General features: G+C 39.1%; 1 protein-coding gene across 1 annotated transcript; it reads left to right on the forward strand.

Moving 5' to 3' along the window:
• Nucleotides 1-1606: 1606 nt before the first annotated feature.
• Nucleotides 1607-12314, forward strand: LOC127645341 (receptor expression-enhancing protein 6-like). Its single transcript, XM_052128924.1, has 5 exons — nt 1607-1893; nt 8254-8347; nt 8537-8675; nt 10676-10844; nt 11065-12314. The coding sequence occupies exons 1-5, from the start codon at nt 1776-1778 to the stop codon at nt 11097-11099; spliced, it is 555 nt and encodes a 184-aa protein (XP_051984884.1). The 5' UTR covers nt 1607-1775; the 3' UTR covers nt 11100-12314.
• Nucleotides 12315-19433: the final 7119 nt, after the last annotated feature.

The following is a 19433-nucleotide window of genomic DNA, read 5'->3' on the forward strand; positions in this document are numbered from 1 at the left end:
ACTTGCGGTGTTGTTGTTGCCATCCTGTACCTGTCCCGCAGGTGTGATATTCAGATGTACCCATCCTGTATAGGTGTTGTTACATGTGGTCTGCCACTGCGAGGACAATCAGCTGTCCTTCCTGTCTCCCTGTAGCGCTGTCTTAGGCATCTCACAGTACGGACATTGCAATTTATTGCCCTGGCCACATCTGCAGTCCTCATGCCTCCATACAGCATGACTAAGGCACGTTCACACAGATGAGCAGGGACCCTGGGCATCTTTCTTTTGGTGTTTTTCAGAGTCAGTAGAAAGGTCTCTTTAGTGTCCTAACTTTTTATAACTGTGACCTTAATTGCCTACCGCCTGTAAGCTGTTAGTGTCTTAATGACCGTTCCACAGATGCATGTTCATTAATTATTTATGATTCATTGAACAAGCATGGAAAACATTGTTTAAACCCTTTACAATAAAGATCTGTAAAGTTATTTGGATTTTTACAAAATTATCTTTAAATACAGTGTCCTGAAAAAGGGACGTTTCTTTTTTGCTGAGTTTATAATAGTAAGCTTAATGCTACTCATAATTGAGATACCTCACGTGAGAGAGGTGATACAGACTAATGATTGTTTTGCTAATCAATGATTTCTGATCAGTGGTTTGTTTGCTTGTTCATTCATCTCAGTTGTGGTATTAATAACAATACATTCCACTATAGCACCATGCTATGATACACAGCTGATTGTTATGAGTAAGAATTCTTTCAAATGGGTTCCTCTTTAAAATGGGTTCCTCTTTAAAATGGGTTTCCTCTTTTATATGGGGTAAGAGAGTGTAAACATAAGTTTTGAAAGAAACATACTAAGTTTACAAATGAACATATGTGTTCAAGAAGTGACATAATAACTATTTTTTTTACTTTTGGAGGAAACAATAAGAGAACAGTGCCACCACCTGGCACGTTTAAAAATGGCAGATGAACTAAAATAATAATTTTGATTATTTATTTTGTTAAACATTGAACAACATCTGATGGAATTTTGTTATGAAATTGAAATGTGTAATACTAAAAATAAGCTCAAATTTTTTTTAAGAGTGCTTTATAAATAAACAGTCATAGACAGTTGTGCTTGAGTTCAAATCAGTTACATCGAAAGCCAAGGTTTTCATTTTTCAAGATTAAAGATAGGCCCCTATACGTTTTTTTTTTTTTTTTTAATCTATATAATACCGGATAGTTTAATTTAAAATTATATTTAGAAAAGCAACATTAGGGGCTGTTAACACTGAATGCTTTTGTGTGTCCGTCGGCGCTATTTCTTCAGTTTTTCCTATGTAACATAGCCGTGCAAGACGGAAGTCCATGTAAGCTATGTCTCGCGCAAGAGCGCTGCGTTTTTTAGACGCCGTTTCATGTTAAAAAACAAAACAAAAGAACGTCAACAAATTGACATCGTTCCGTTATATGCGTAGCGCTGCGTCTGGATTTTTTTCAGCGCTCTACTGCTCTCAGGCAAAGGCACAACTCACTTCAGCGTTAAGCAGAATCATAATCACCTGTGAGGGAGGGAACCATACATTTTTATTCGATTCTATTGGCCTTCATAGATTGTCTACGCAGTGCAGTCCCCGCCTGCACGAGACACTCCTGCGCTGTTGACAGGGTCGAAAGCGCTGAACGGTTTGCGGAACTTTTGCTTAAGTTTGCTTGGCCAACAAAACCGTTTACACAAACCAGTTTTAGATTATTTAGCAGTTCGTTCTGCTGTACTGCATTACAATCGAGAAAGGGCAAAATGTTATCAACTCTCACTGAACGTTACGAAGCGTTTTTTAAGCAGAAGAATGTGGTTACGGATTTTCTAACAATGTTGGAGGAAAAAACTGGAGTTCCGAAATTGTATATTGCAACAGGTACGTCATTGGTTATACTGTTTGGCGATTAGTTTTAATTATTTAGTGGCATCCGATTATGTAATTCAAGCATTGTGCCATATCAATTTTCTGTCAGTCTCGTGCTTCACTGCCAGCTTCAGTCTGTAGCCATTGATTTTCTTTATGAGAAGTATCATGATTTCATTGTTTAACACGTCTCTGTCACCAGTTGTTGTGACACATCTGTGTTGTAAAGGTTCTGGTGAATGTTGCAAATAAGTGCAAAGGGCTCTGGGAGTCATACTGAAAAGATGAACCGTACATCTGTGTGTACTTTGTGTGTATGACAAGAACAGATGCTGCTCAAACCGTTTTGCCTGAGGACTCATTTCCCTAGTTATTTTGTGCATTAACATTTGTTCATCTTGCCCTCTGTTTTTAAAATACCCACAAAACCACATTGTGGTATTATGGATGTGCCATTACCTGATAGCGCATGCTGCTTGCCTACAATAGCTGCATGATTTTGTTACCTGAAATGTCTGTGTGACGTGTCTGGCTTGTAAGATGTCTCTGGGTCCAATTTATCATACTAATAGCTGGTACCAAGGGTTATATTTAAATGTGTAATATGCCTTCATATGTCTGCAGAATTGCTGTGGCTAGTCATGGCTTGATTCAGTGAGCTCTCACAAATAGTGTTTGCACAGATGTCAAAATAATAGGTTCGGTGTTGCCAGCTTCTGACATATCAGGTGTTGGGTGTAGCCTATCCTGAGCATAAGAGGTCATCCCAAGAAGTTTGGTAGGTCTGACTAAGGCTGTGTCCACTCTAATCCATTTCAATGGAAAACCTCTGCTTTCAGTTTCCTTACATCATTGTTTTTCAAAAACTGAAAAGCCCCTCTTGGGATAACCAGGGACCTCCTTTATTGGTATGTGTGTGTGTATGTATGTGTGTGTATATATATATATATATATATATATATATGGAGATGCCAAAAGTTTTAATCTAGTGAATGTTGGCTATAAAAAAAAGCTTAATTTGGCAAGTACTTAAATATAGAAGATTGTAATGGAACCAAGTATTCATCATTTCAAAATAAGGTATTATAAGCTTGTTTATAGTTTAAAGTCCTGTGCTATGCACCAAATATTCATTTTTATTTCTTTCTGGTTATTATTGGGATTTTGGTTGAAAATAAACTGCTGGGATTTGATTCATTTTGGATGTAATTCTATAAAACAATAAAAATAAAAAATTATTAGCCGATTAATCGGTTATCTGCCTTTTCCACCACCTTAGTTTTCCAGGGTATCTGTGGGTCCTTAAAGTCTTAAATTTACTTTCTAAAATTTAAGGCCTTTAAAAAGTCTTAAATTACAAGAAGTCTTAAATGTTGGGGCGTGAATAGAGGAGATGCTTAAAACAGAAGAATCTGCTCGAGTTAAAATCATCTCTCTCGCTCTCTCCGTTGCATCCAACATTTAGCAGCTGACGCTTGAGTTTAGTGTGAGCATGCACAGGGAAGCGCATTCTTACTGAATTTACGATGTTACACATGTATAAACCCTCTAACACAATCGTTCCTGCTTTTAATCGACAAAGTAGTCAACGTTACAATTTGCAAGTGCACGAGGTTGGAGCGGTCATTTGATGCCTTTCAATTTGTTGTGCGTCCTTATTTTACACTACCTTTGACAATTATAAAGCTAACAGAACTACTCTGCTCCAGTTACACCTGTTATATCTCTCATTTCCATCTCTCTAGATCTAGGGCTGCCAACACAATTGACACTGTTCTCATGCTCTCAAACCACACATCCCTGTTCTCACACAAGGAAAAAAGTTGCGGAACAATGAGGACACTGACAGACAAGACTGTCCGTGTCAGACGGAGCAGCCTGCATGATGCTGTGAGTTATTCAGACCAATCGGGGAAAGCAGCAACACAGCATCTCTTCCTCTCCTTCTCTTTCATAATTTATTCCGTTAACATTTTCAAAACATCTTGTCAAATTTTAACTAGGGCTGTTGATTTGAAGCGTTAATTCAGTGCGATTTAATTTTACAAAAAATAACGCGTTAAAAAAATGAACGCAATTAATCGCAATGCCCACGGACCATAATAAGGAAAATTCCTGAGAAATGCAAGCTTGTAGTACCACCTGTTTACTCCAGACGGCAGTAAGTGAAATTTCAGCTATATGAGCAACGCACAGTTTATATAGTAAAGAAAACACTACAGTAGGCAGAACAACACAAACATGCGTTACATTCTTGCGTTCAAAATACTCGAAGGAGCGCAAATGCGATCTTGGGGATTTCAAGATGTGTTTAAAGATTGAGTATTAAACTATATTTAACTTGAAACAGTGACCTAACATTTTATGTTTATGACACAACACAAACGAGATGTCCGACTTTGGTGTAAATTGACGGGCCCTTAAACAAGCCCTCATAATAAATCTCCACAAATTCACTTGTGAAATGGATTGCTGTGAAATGTTTGCCAATGACTGACTTATGATCAATAATATGGTAGTAAACAATACATTGTATTCTAAAGCCGCTTTTTGTATTGATTTATCAATGATTAACTCTTCTGCTACAGGAATGTAAAGCATTTTAATGATCTGAATATATATGTGTGTGTGTGTGTGTGTGTATATATATATATATATATATATATATATATATATATATCAAATATATATATATATATATATATATATATATATATATATATATATATATATATATATTTGATATAAATATATTGATATAAATATTTATAATCATTATATATTGAGTTATTGTTATATGAGGGGCTTTCTCAGCAAATATTTGTATATGCGATTAATCGCGATTAATTAATCTGAACACCATGTAATTAATTTGATTACACATTTTCATCGATTGACAGCCCTACTTTAAACGGCCGTTTTTAAGGTAACTGAGTTTCAAGAGATTTCACTCAAATTTTAATTGTCATCACTTATTTACCTTCATGCTGTTGCAAACCTGTATGACTTTTCTTATTTCAGTGGATATCAAAAGGAGATATTGGGGAGTTTCAGTCACCATTCACTTATATTGAATGAAAAACAAGATGCTATAAATGTTATTCAGCACATGCTAGACCTTATTCACAGCAGCGGTATCTTTGATTTTTTTTTTTTTTATGACAATGTCAACAAGGCTGTGCGGGATAGACATACAGTCTCTTCGATGTGATGTACTGCAGTTTAAAGGGTAAAAATATATTTTCAAGGACACTCGGTAGACAAAAAACTTGAGTTGTGGAAAATCAGATGGGATATTGGAGCTTTTTACAGATTTACACTGTGCATGCCATTTGAAGAAATGGTAAGTCTATCCCTCACATACTGTGAATAAGATCTATAGACCAATCTTCTTTGTAGGTGGCAATCTGAAGCTCAATTTCAGAGAGGCTGAGTAGGGGAATAACATGCCAGACGTGCTTAATAATCACTGAATCCAGATAATACATCCCATAATTGCTTTAATGGCATACAAAGTTGTGTAAAAAGGCATAAACAACATTTAGAAAAAGAGTAAAACAAGCGTGAAAACAGCGGTCAGCAAAAAATGAGACTTCCCTCTTTCACCCCCTCTCTCAGTAAACAAACCAGAACAGTTGAACAGATTATATTACTTTGCTTCCTCCGCCCCCACCAGGTGCCTTGATTACCGTAAATGTCCTTTCAAAATAATAGAACTACACCTGGCTCTTACACTTATTTACAAAAATGTCAGCGCATGTGCAGGAAGTGGTGGCAGAAAGCCTGCTGACTGTTAGATTTGACAGATTAGATGATTAAGCAAAAGTATGACACAAAACCATCATAAATACAACCATATATTCTTGGCGATACTATAATTAAATGAGTTAATAACAAACGTGTAATCCTGTTCCCTATAAAATTTATGCTGCAAAGTTGTGAGTGGAAATGATCTCCGTCCAGTCAGCTCTGTTGATGATCTTGAAGCCACAACAGTGAATTAGCCCGCAGAATAATATTTCAACAAGGTAATCCAATAAAAATTGGCTTTTTAGTGTATGGTTTTTGCCACCATTTCTGTGTTTGACATGAGCGGTGATGTTGCCAAAGCACTGGTCTAATGCGTCATGTCTTGCTAGAAAGCAAGTGACTAAAGAGGAGGGTCACAATATAGGCATACTTTAGGCTACATGCATTCATAATTAATTAATTTCGAGTTTTAATGTTGTATTAACACAAATGCACAATAAAATATATACAGTATCTCAAAGTGAGTACACCCCTCACATTTTTGTAAATATTTGATTATATCTTTTCATGTGACAACACTGAAGAAATTACACTTTGCTACAATGTAAAGCAGTGAGTGTACAGCTTGTATAACAGTGTAAATTGGCTGTCCCCTCAAAATAACTCAACACACAGCCATTAATGTCTAAGCCGCTGGCAACAAAAGTGAGTACACCCCTAAGTGAAAATGTCCAAATTGGGCCCAAAGTGTCAATACTTTGTGTGGCCACCATTATTTTCCAGCACTGCTTTAACCCTCTTGGGCATGGAGTTCACCAGAGCTTCACAGGTTGCCACTGGAGTCCATGACTACATCACAGAGCTGGTTGACGTTAGAGACCTTGTGCTCCTCCACCTTCTGTTTGAGGATGCCCCACAGATGCTCAATAGGATTTAGGTCTGGAGACATTCTTGGCCAGTCCATCACCTTCACCCTCAGCTTCTTTAGCAAGGCAGTGGTCATCTTGGAGGTGTGTTTGGGGTTGTTATCATGCTGGAATACTGCCCTGCGGCCCAGTCTCCGAAGGGAGGGGATCATACTCTGCTGTCACAGTACATGTTGGCATTCATGGTTCCCTCAATGAACTGTAGCTCCCAGTGCCGGCAGCACTCATGCAGACCATGACACTCCCACCACCATGCTTGACTGTAGGCAAGACACACTTGTCTTTGTACTCCTCACCTGGTTGCCGCCACACACGCTTGACACCATCTGTACCAAATAAGTTTATCTTGGTCTTATCAGACCACAGGACATGGTTCCAGTAATCCATGTCCTTAGTCTGCTTGTCTTCTGCAAACAGTTTTCGGGCTTTCTTGTGCATCTTCTTTAGAAGAGGCTTCCTTCTGGGACGACAGTCATGCAGACCAATTTGATGCAGTGTGCGTGTATGGTCTGAGCACTGACAGGCTGACCCCCCACCCCTTCAACCTCTGCAGCAATGCTGGCAGCACTCATACGTCTATTTCCCAAAGACAACCTCTGGATATGACGCTGAGCACTTGCACTCAACTTCTTTGGTAGACCATGGCGAGGTCTGTTCTGAGTGGAACCTGTCCTGTTAAACCGCTGTATGGTCTTGGCCACCGTGGTGCAGCTCACTGTCAGGGTCTTGGCAATCTTATAGCCTAGGCCATCTTTATGTAGAGCAATTCTTTTTTTCAGATCCTCAGAGTTCTTTGTCATGAGGTGCCATGTTAAACTTACAGCGACCAGTATGAGGGAGTGTGAGAGTGACACCTAATGTAACACACCTGTTCCCCATTCACACCTGAGACGTGTAACAATAACGAGTCGCATGACACCGGGGAGGGAAAATGGCTAATTGGGCCCAATTTGGACATTTTCACTTAGGGGTGTACTCAATTTTGTTGCCAGTGGTTTAGACATTAATGGCTGTGTGTTGAGTTTTTTTGAGGGGACAGCAAATGTACATGGTTATACAAGGTGTGTGTGTGTGTGTGTGTGTGTGTGTGTGTGTGTGTGTGTGTGTTCAAGTAGCCTCAGAGGTTTTGTCTTCACCAGCTAATGAATTCATGTGTTTTTATTACGAAAGTGGTCTTATATTTTATTTGTCTATGGAATGTCCTTTTATTTAGCTAAATGCTAGGTAAACATCTGCATGTGTTTATTGCATGGGGTTAAGCTTTGCAGTATCCAATACACAGAAAGAGAATGTTAATCTTTGATTGGATCAGAAGCAGCATCTACTGAAAGTATCAGAATGTATTCGAAGTTACACACACAATCTCTACCAAAATCCTTTGTCAAATCCTGGTACAACAAAAGAGATATTTGATCATTAATGTGGACCGTATATGTATACAATACATATGTCCTAGTTAAGGGGGGAGGGAGGTTAATGTTCTATGAAGCTATATACACCTCAGGACAGTAACGGTACACCTTAAGAGTTCAGTGTATTTTGATATGTTATTTGTGTTTGAACTGGCTTTTTGTTTTTTTTCTATCTTGTTTAGTGTCAACATTACATCCTACTGAACACAATGTCATGGATGATCCTAAATGCCCTTCTCCATTTCAATATTTTCATTGATCACATGTCACTGTTTGTTCTGCAGGTGCAGTGTCTTTAGTGGCATTGTATCTCCTATTTGGATATGGTGCCTCTCTCCTCTGCAACCTGATTGGTTTCGCATACCCAGCATACGCCTCGTAAGTATGCATGAAATGTCATTTTTAAAAGTGTCTTGTATGCATTTTGGCAAAGAGCACCCTGGAGAATCACAAATTTATATATTTGCAAATCATACAGGAAGCACAATAATGAAAACAACCAGCACTGTCTCTACAGAATATTGATTTCTGGCCTGTTTGTCACATGCCATTCTCTTCCTGCTGCAGCATCAAAGCCGTAGAGAGTAGCAATAAAGATGATGACACCAAATGGCTAACCTACTGGGTGGTTTATGGACTCTTCAGTGTGGCTGAGTTTTTCTCTGATATCTTCCTCTTTTGGTTTCCCTTTTACTATGTAGGAAAGGTAAGTTGTTCCTTTCAAATATATTTTATTTATGCTTTGAACATGTGTGTATGTGTATAAACGATCCGTTAAAGAAACTGTCCCACTTTGTTGTATGTATTGGCTTGCTGTCTGAAGACTGTATGTATTTGTATGTAGGTCATTGCAGTGTGGTTTTGCATAGAGTAACTGTAGAATGCCTGACTAACTGCCAACCACACCAGCCTCATTTTAATTTTGATCCTTGTTCTAAAATTAACTGAGCCAGTTTTAAATAAACAAATAAGCAGTTTTGAAAATTTGATTCATCAATGTATTTTTGCAGCTTTACTCCTTAAATGTGAAAAGAGCAATTTCCAGCCCAGTCTTATTTTTTTTATCTCATTACATATGTCAGGGCAGTTCTGAAATGAATTGTTTGCTGCGTGGAACCAAAAGCATGTTACATTTTTAAAGCTGTTTTATTCTACATGGAGAGGGTCACCTCATGGAGGCTGCCATGTTAGGATCACATGACCAGCCGAATCCTGCTAGTTTAATCTCTGTAACAGCCCTGTTATAGGACACTTTAACTCATGAATTTAATTAATCAATGATTGCAGTGAATGGTGTATTTCTACAATGGCATCAGTAACCAAAAACTATTTTGTTTGAATGATGCTGCATCCATGTCACTTGGTGTCTGCGTAAGTCCAAGATGACACATATAAAAATGACTGAGATTAATGCTCTAAGTGTTAAATCAACAAACCCTACCACCCTAACTTAAAGCTAAACATATCCGATAGTGTCAGAAAAAGCAAATCTGAGATAGCAAAACACAAATCACTGAAGCAACCTTTTTTTTGTTTTTTTTGTGTGGTGCTTCTATGACTCATTCAACTCAAGTGTTGAGTTTCAGCTCTTGCTCTTTAGGACTCATACCTCCGGTCATTCGCATAGCAAGTGCAATGCTCTTTCAGTTGAGCTACCATGAAATTTAATTGCACTCAAACAAGCTTGTTATTGCTGTTGGTTATGTAAATCTAACATTCAAATATATCAGTTAACATGTCATAAGATAGCCTTGAGTGAGGAACAGGGTGAAAAGTGTTTATGAATAATATAATACAACGTTTTATTCATGATTTGTCATAAAATCGTTCTGAAAAAATGTTTGTATAGTAATGTCATTCTGACACCAGGTTGGTAATTTTTTTTAAATGTTTCTGGAACACTTCACCTGTATTGAATTGGATGTCCAAATAGGTAGTCTAACCCAAACTCACTCTATTGGTTTAGCCAGTATTGCAATGTCAGAGTGGTTGGTATGCTCAAACAAACAGAGCCATGTTTTGATGGCACTGCAGAGCCACATTTTTACACCAATCAGATGTAACTATAATGTTTTTATAGTTGTCTTGGCCAAGAAGAGAAAAATAGTTTAACATCAAAAACATAACACACTTCCCCATTTAATTAAAAATATTTTTAATGAAATTGTTCACCATGACATGAGAGTTCCATGAATTTTAGTGTGAGAGAATGTAGAGATTGAGTGTGTAATATTGGATACAGAGTTGGTTAGATCTTTTCTAAAGGCATGCATTGATTATTTTCCCAAGAGGTAGGCGAGTTTGTTGCAAGGCCAAGGGACCGATTGAGCACTAAATTGTCAGTAACAGGTTATGTTTATGTAATCCACATGGAATGTTCCAGGTGTCATTTAAAAGCTAAAATTGAATGCCATGTTCTGATAAATTGGGAATGCAGTGGTCTGCTTAGTTTGGGTTTTATGAAGCCTCCATGCAGATAATTCCTTTTGTGTCAAGAACAGAGACTTGATTAGCAGCTATCATCAGCCTTTTTCAATTTCAGAACAAAATTCCATAAAATTGAACTTATGTTTAACAAAACTACATTTATAAACATACGTTTTGATGCATTTTTGTTATGAAATTTAAATGTGTTAATTTTATTTAAATGTTTTTTAGAGACTTTACATTTTCAAATTGAATTTTCAAACTTTCTCTTCATTCCAGTGTTTGTTTCTTCTGTGGTGCATGGCCCCGTTCTCATGGAATGGCTCTCAGATCATATACACTCGTCTGGTGCGACCTTTCTTTCTTAAACATGAAGCAGTGTTTGACAATGTTATCAGTGACTTGAGTGGCAAGGCCAAAAGTGCAGCAGAATCCGTGGCAAAGGAAGGTAAAACATGCCTGTCTTGTTACCGCTAAAATAATATATCATCATCAGTTCACCTTCATATGTCTGTTTCTAAATTAGTGGATCTAGCTCATTCAATACTTCAGCATTTTATTCTATTTTGCATTGTTGAAAGCTAATCAATATTTGGGTATTGTTAGTGATTAACTTGGTCAAACAATCACTAAGTCTGTGTTTTCCTTTGGCATCTTTGTCCCTACAGGTCTTACATTTCTGAACAGTGAAAAGGATAAATAATTGATGCAAGGGATGTGAATAATCATTTTACCAGGAGCCCTCTGTTTACATTTTTTTTTTTGCCTCAGTCAACATTTTGTGAAAATTAATTAAACCCACTGAAATGAAGAATCTGTACTGCAACTGAGCCAGAGAGCACAATCACCACAAAAATTGTTCTTTTAAAGTTTTTGAATTTCTCAAAATGGTCCTCAGATGTTGAATTGCTATATAATTTACTTCCACATTGATATTTACATAGCACTGTGACCATTGAAATGTTTATTCACTGTCTTTTAATAATAAATGAAGCTGGAAAGATTTATATACCTAAATATAAAAAATTTAATTTACCAAAATTTTATATTTCTTGCCAAATATTATTTCAAACTTTTGTTTTTTCCCCCCGTTGTGTCTCAGGAACTGTTAAATCGAACTTGTCTTATTTGTTCATTTATGTATTAGTTTTATTCATGTCAATGCAATGTTCATTAAATGGTCAAACGTATGTAGATGTCCCCTTCTAAATAATGGGGTTCATTACTACAGTAGTGAACCCCATTATTTGTTACACCATTAAAAGACATTCTATAGAATTTTGCTTTCAACTGTGCTCTCTGCATTATTTTTTTATAATGTATTTGTAATTTATGATTTTCAATGGAATTGCTGTAATTGCTAAACCTGTTAATCTACATACTTTTGGTCATATAGTGAATATAGGCCTGTTAATGCATTTGTTCAACTCCTTTTCGGTAAGATGTAGCAAGCAAATCATTTAAAGTCAGTGTATTTATGTGTTTCTAAGACTATCTAGAAAAACATGTTGAACTGATCATCGATACAGATAATTGGTACAAGTATTTTAAATTGTGGCCCTGTAGGTTCTGTTCTATGCAAGAGTTGAATGAGCCACTTTGTGACTTCAGTGATCAAAGAACCTTTCTGCCCAGGGTCCTTCGTCTGATAGACCAACTGGGTGTGAGGGTTCATTGGGTTCCTTCATGCACCTATGAAGAATGAGTGACCACTCAAAGGAAATGAAAGATAAAGAGTGGTAACAACAGTGGAAGACCTTGGGATTTGCTACTTGATTTATTCATAACATTTGTGGGATTGTGGGTTAAGAGGTCTGAAAGTCAGACCCCAAAAAAATGATGAAAATAAATTGTACCTGCTGTTTACAACTGTAAATTTGTTAATGTAAAGTGTTTTTATGGAGAGTTGCAGTAAGACATGGAACATTTTCTAAGTGAGTCATTTAGCCTGTAGAGTTAAGTTTTATTACCTTTTTGACTATACACTTCATGCACAGTTCTCTTGTGTGTGCAGAGGTACTGTTTATCTTATCATGGTACTTAGTTTTACATAAACCTTTATGTCAACAGTTTTAGCCTTACTATGAATAACTCTATAGTAACAGTACAATATTAAATAGAGTTTGGGTTTTAAAGCACTGCATTGGTATAACAACGCTGTAATATTCCCATTCGGCTGCAAAACTGTTATGATACAGAGCTGTTATGTTAAGAGTTTTCCATAGTGTGGAGAGAAAAATGAAGCCAGCACCCTTTCAGAAGCTACAGTACATTGAAGTTTCAGTGAAAGAAAACAGGCCATTGTGTGGTCATACTTTACATAATTGCCATTATCAAAGAGATAATATCGGTTTACTTGTGGCCTATATAAACCTATCGCACCTGACAAAAGCATTGTCAAAACCTGTTTATAACTCATTTAAAAAAGAATTTACTGTGTTCTATAATTCTGAAACAATTTGAGACACATGGAGAATCTCATTAAATGTAACTAAAATACATTACATTTATTTACATAGAGAGAAATAGAGAGCATAGAGAGAAAAGTCAAATAGACACCAGAGTGTTGGATGCAAATACAATAATAACGTCTGCGGTTACTCGTAATCTTGGATCCCTCAGATGAAGGGAATTAGACATTGCAATGAACGCTATGGGGAAATTCCTTTTTCCATGAACTAATTGAAGCCCTTGTATCATAACACCAATGTTATGACTGACAATGATGTTTGAGCCCCGCCCTTTAGGGGCACATTTGCCTGCTCAAACATTATTTAACATATATAAACTAATTTCCAATCACAATGTTCATTTCCATTTCTATGCTGACGACCTCCAGATCTACCTTCCTGTGATTCTGAGCAATTGTTCTGCACTGGATCCTCTGCATAACTGCCTTCAGGACATCAAACAGTGGCTTTCCCAGAATTCCCTTCATCTGAATGAAGGAAAGACTGAGTACATTCTGTACAATCCGGACTCATCCAATAGGTCTCTCAGTTTTGGTCCTCTAACACCTCAGATTGCACCCAATGTGCGTAACCTGGGTGTTATTTTTGACAAAGGTATGCAGTACGATAAACAGATTAGTGCAGTTGTGAAGGTGAGCTTTTACCAGTTAAGGCTCCTGAGTAAGGTCAAACCATTTCTGTCCAGAGCTGACCTTGAAAAAGCCATTCATGCCTTCATCATTTCGAGGATAGACTACTGCAATGCCCTCTACAGTGGATTTAATCAATCACTTCTCAATAGGCTTCAACTGGTACAAAAAGCAGCAGCACGTCTCCTCTGCAATGCCACCAAAGGCTCACATATCACCCCTATCCTCCGCTCGCTCCACTGGCTCCCGGTGCGGATTAGGGTGGAGTATAAGGTCCTGCTGTTCATGTTCAAGGCCATTAATGGTTTGGCCCCGGCCTATCTCACAGAATTATTAATGGTCCACCAACCAGCCAGATCCTTGCGCTCCTCTGAACACACCTCTCTGGTGATTCCAAAGTTTAAATATAAAAAGTTTGGAGGTCGGTCATTTGCCGTCCAGGGCCCAAAACTGTGGAACGCACTTCAACCACACTTACGAAGTATCACCATTTTGAGTGTTTTTAAATCGCAGTTGAAAACGCATCTATTTAGACAAGCTTTTAACACGTAGCCTCCGACTTGACTCGATTGCTATTTTTATGTACACTTATGTTTTTTATATACTGTTGTCTATTGATGTTTTTACTGGAAAGCGCCTTGTGCACCTTTTGGCTGTTGTAAGGCGCTCTACAAATAAAATTTGATTGATTGATTATTTCTTCAGAATTGTCTGACTGAGGGACAAGAACGCGTCGCTCATTCCTCGAAACTCTGTAGTAGTGCGGACAAGTTTTGCAATGTCTCATTCCCTTCATCTGAGAGAACCGAGGTTACATGAGTAACCGCAGATGTTCCCTATCAATTCAGTTCACTTGACATTGCAATAAACGCTATGGAGAATGGAGTCCCATCACACCGTACGTAGCATCATACCCTAAGATGTACCAGTGTAGAAACCAAAGAATATGCATATGAGGTCATGGGCCCTTTGGGACATAGAGGACTCGTAAATCGATGGACGCACCCGACTAGACTATAAAACCTTGTGAATGTGTTCTGCAAAAACCATCCAGCTGCAAAGCAAAAATCCTGTAGGGATATCCCTTTTATCCATGATGAGGAAGCCATGTCTCTAGTTGAATGCGCCTTTATGCCAGTAGGGCACATAAAGCCCTGTGACTCATAAGCAAGGATGATCGCATCAACGATCCAGTGAGAGAGCCTTTGTTTGGAGATGGACATACCTTTTGTTCGTCCTCCATAACAAATGAAGAGCTGATCTGACAGTCTAAACTGGCGAGTGCACTCCACATATGTGTTCAATGCCCGCACGGGGCATAATAAATAGGTTAACTGAACCTCATCCGAATTAGACGGTGGAGAAGAGAAAGCTTGTAGGTGCACTATCTGAGCCCTGAGAGGCGTGGAATGCACCTTGGGCACATGATGGTGGCTTTTGAAAGCCCTGGACTGAATTCAAGACATGAGCTGTCAACTGACAGTGCCTGTATATCACCAACCCGTTTGACTAAGGCCATCCTCAGCACCAGATTTAAGTCCCATGTTGGAACCACAACAGGACGAGGGGGATTCAAGCACCTCGCTCCCCTAAGGAACTTTACTTTTTATGATCAGATCATGTCTGCCTATAGAGGAAATAGCCTATGGGGCATGAAATGCCAATGTGGTTGCTACATAGACCTTAAGCGTTGATGGAGTAAGATCTGCATCCAACCGTTCTTGAAGGAATGCTTTCCGAACCATGGTATATTGACGGCGGACAGTGCAGGAATCATTCATTCAGACAAATTTTCCGGCTCTACAGGAAGCGACCATTCAAGGCTGAGCTCCTTGACCTCCCGCGCAATGACACGGAGTAACTTGTATCAATGGCCAGTGCGTACTCCTCACCCTTGCTGGGGGGAGGGGATGCAACATCCTCCATGGAACATTCTCCGATGCTCCAATCATTATCATCGTCACACCCTCCGAATACAACACCGTGCTCATTAATAGAGGGCCAGAAGTCATCACTTGCGTACTGCACTGACACAGACGCTGCGTGGGACGCTCGAGAGGCTCGTGGGGCTTGCTTCGGCGCAAGATCCTCCTCGGGTTCTTCCATCTCTTCCTTGCGGCCCCGCTGTGCTTCCTCGTGGTCCCTCGAGACTTAACAGGGAGGGTGCGGGAGGGGGAATCATCCCTCAGAACGAGTGTGACCCAAGAGCGGAGCGTCTTGAGACTCATGTCCTCACAGTGAGGGCAGTCTGTCCCCATGAGAGATTCTTCAGCACGGTCACGGCCCAGACAGAGAACGTAGCTCTCATATTGGTCTGACGGTGCGATGAGTCGCTCACAGCAACACTTATACAACATCTTTAAAAAACGCGTACACACAAGCGGCTCTTTTATAGAATTGAAGAAATATCTCACACACACACACACACACACACACACACACACACACACACACACACACACACACACATATCAATCAAACAATACAGCTCCTGCCTGGAAGCTGCAGGAAGCAGGTAGGTGTCTTGCTGTGTGAAAAACCCAATCCGGCGGTAAGGCAGAGAGACGACTTTGCGGGAACACTAGAGGGGGCGGGTGGATCTTTTGCTTATGATTACAATCTTACGTTTGGCGATGATGTTTGAGCCCCTCCCCTTTAGGCACGCATTTACCCTATATTAGCAGGCTCTCAAACATAATTTCTGCAGAATTTCTTCCTTTAAGACTGACATTGTCTCGTCTTGACTACGAATCAGGATCAGCCCTCTCTTTGCTGTCGACAGATACCCATCAGCGGACAGAATTCCCTGCAGACGTTGATCCATGGATTATCAGGACGTTCTTCACCTGACTCTTAGCGCCTGCAGTCCGATGTCAGAGCCCGCTAATATAGGGCACATGTGCGCCTAAAGGGGCGGGGCTCAAACATAATTACCAATTATAAGATTGCCGTTATGATACAAGGGCTCCAACTAGGTTGTGAAAAAGGAATTTCTCCATAATGTTCATTGCAATGTCAAGTGAACTGAAGCAATAGGGAACAGAGTATTTGTAGAGAGTATATGCGACGTGTAATTGCGCAATTTCACAGGCTATACGCAATATACAGGTGAAACTCGAAAAATTAGAATATCGTGCAAAAGTTCATTCATTTCAGTAATTCAACTTAAAAGGTGAAACTAATATATTATATAGACTCATTACAAGCAAAGTAAGATATTTCAAGCCTTTATTTGATATAATTTTTATGATTATGGCTTACAGCTTATGAAAACCCCAAATTCAGAATCTCAGAAAATTAGAATATTATGAAAAGGTTCAGTATTGTAGGCTCAAAGTGTCACACTCTAATCAGCTAAACACCTGCAAAGGGTTCCTGAGCCTTTAAATGGTCTCTCAGTCTGGTTCAGTTGAATTCACAATCATGGGGAAGACTGCTGACCTGACAGTTGTGCAGAAAACCATCATTGACACCCTCCACAAGGAGGGAAAGCCTCAAAAGGTAATTGCAAAAGAAGTTGGATGTTCTCAAAGTGCTGTATCAAAGCACATTAATAGAAAGTTAAGTGGAAGGGAAAAGTGTGGAAGAAAAAGGTGCACAAGCAGCAGGGATGACCATAGCCTGGAGAGGATTGTCAGGAAAAGGCCATTCAAATGTGTGGTGGAGCTTCACAAGGAGTGGACTGAGGCTGGAGTTACTGCATCAAGAGCCACCACACACAGACGGGTCCTGGACATGGGCTTCAAATGTCAAAAGTCTTACCTGGGCTAAAGAAAAAAAGAACTGGGCTGTTGCTCAGTGGTCCAAAGTCCTCTTTTCTGATGAGAGCAAATTTTGCATCTCATTTGGAAACCAAGGTCCCAGAGACTGGAGGAAGAATGGAGAGGCACACAATCCAAGATGCTTGAAGTCCAGTGTGAAGTTTCCACAGTCTGTGCTGGTTTGGGGAGCCATGTCATCGGCTGGTGTTGGTCCACTGTGCTTTAGTAAGTCCAGAGTCAACACAGCCGTCTACCGGGACATTTTAGAGCACTTCATGCTTCCTTCAGCAGACAAGCTTTATGGAGATGCTGACTTCATTTTCCAGCAGGACTTGGCACCTGCCCACACTGCCAAAAGTACCAAAACATGGTTCAATGACCATGGTATTACTGTGCTTGATTGGCCAGCAAACTCGCCTGACCTGAACCCCATAGAGAATCTATGGGGCATTGCCAAGAGAAAGATGAGAGACATGAGACCAAACAATGCAGAAGAGCTGAAGGCCGCTATTGAAGCATCTTGGTCTTCCATAACACCTCAGCAGTGCCACAGGCTGATAGCATCCATGCCACGCCGCATTGAGGCAGTAATTAATGCAAAAGGGGCCCAAGCCAAGTAATGAGTACATATGCATGATTATACTTTTCAGAGGGCTGACATTTCTGTATTTAAAATCCTTTTTTTTTTATTGATTTCATGTAATATTCTAATTTTCTGAGATGCTGAATTTGGGGTTTTCATAAGCTGTAAGCCATAATCATAAAAATTATATCAAATAAAGGCTTGAAATATCTTACTTTGCTTGTAATGAGTCTATATAATATATTAGTTTCACCTTTTAAGTTGAATTACTGAAATTAATGAACTTTTGCACGATATTCTAATTTTTCGAGTTTCACCTGTATATTCAAGGAAGGTAACTTGTAGTTCAAGTGGGAATTCAAAGATTCCAGGGGGACTCCTGGGAGGGAGTAAACAAGGGTGTGAAGCCTTGTGTAATGGTTTGCCATGGACAGTTGTGTTAAATGCCAAGCTGTAGTCGATCAACAACATTCTCATATTACACTTTATCTGGAAGAGGACTATGTGAATGGTGGTGCAGATGGTGTCTTTATCAACCTGTTGTGGCAGTGGCAAGCTGCAAAAAGACTAAAAGACGAAAGGCCAGAATCACTCAATCTAGTCAAAATGATGTGCTTTGAGAGAATGATCATGTCTCACGTGTGGAACCATATCTCATTAAAGGGATAGTTCATCCAAAAATGTTAATTATCTCATCATTTACTCACTGTCATGCTACCACAGATGTGTATGATTTACTTTCTTCTGCTGAACACAAAATAAAATTTTTAGAAGAATATCTCAGCTCGGGCCACACAATGCAATTGAATGGGTACCAAAACTTTAAAGTTCCAAAAAGCACAAAATGCAGCATAAAAGTAATCCATAAGACTCCAGTGGTTAAATCTATATCTTCAAAAATGATATGATTGGTGTGGGTGAGAAAGAGATTCATATTTAAGGACTTTTTGCTATTATAAGATTGCCATGTCTTAATCCAAGACATGGATTAAACCACTGGAATCATATGGATGACTTTTATGCTGCCTTTGGAGCTTAAAAAATTTGGTTACCATTCACTTGAATTGTATGGACCTACAGATCTGAAATAGTCTATGTGGAGGTGAGGGCACCTGTCTGGGGAGAGAGAAAGCGGTAAGGACATCCACCTGAGATGAATTGTGAATAATTACCGTTTCTATGTTCACAGTGAGAGTTGGGGGAGATAATAGACGGTCCAGTCCACAGAAAAGGAGAGAAACCACGAGAAACTGTGTGTTCTAAGGAGTGTTTTGTTTGAGTGCTTTAAAGCACATATGTGTATATGCTGAAAAGCCCATCTGTTTGTTCTAAGGTGAAAAGTGATTGCTACTTAGCAAGAATTAAATGTTGACTCTTGTGGACTGTGAAAACCGGCTCCCACTTCCTCCTTAACTGTCATACAACAAACTTTGTTACAGTCTTAATATTTGTGTTGAGCAGAAGATCGAAAGTCACACACACACCTGGTATGGCATGAGGGTGAGTAAATGATTAGAGAATTTTTATTTGTGGGTGAACTATTCCTGAGAAAAACAGGGCCCAGGAAAAGGATATGCTGAAAAATAACAGAGA

The sequence above is a fragment of the Xyrauchen texanus genome, chromosome 6, assembly GCF_025860055.1.
Source record: "Xyrauchen texanus isolate HMW12.3.18 chromosome 6, RBS_HiC_50CHRs, whole genome shotgun sequence".
Lineage (NCBI taxonomy): Eukaryota > Metazoa > Chordata > Actinopteri > Cypriniformes > Catostomidae > Xyrauchen > Xyrauchen texanus.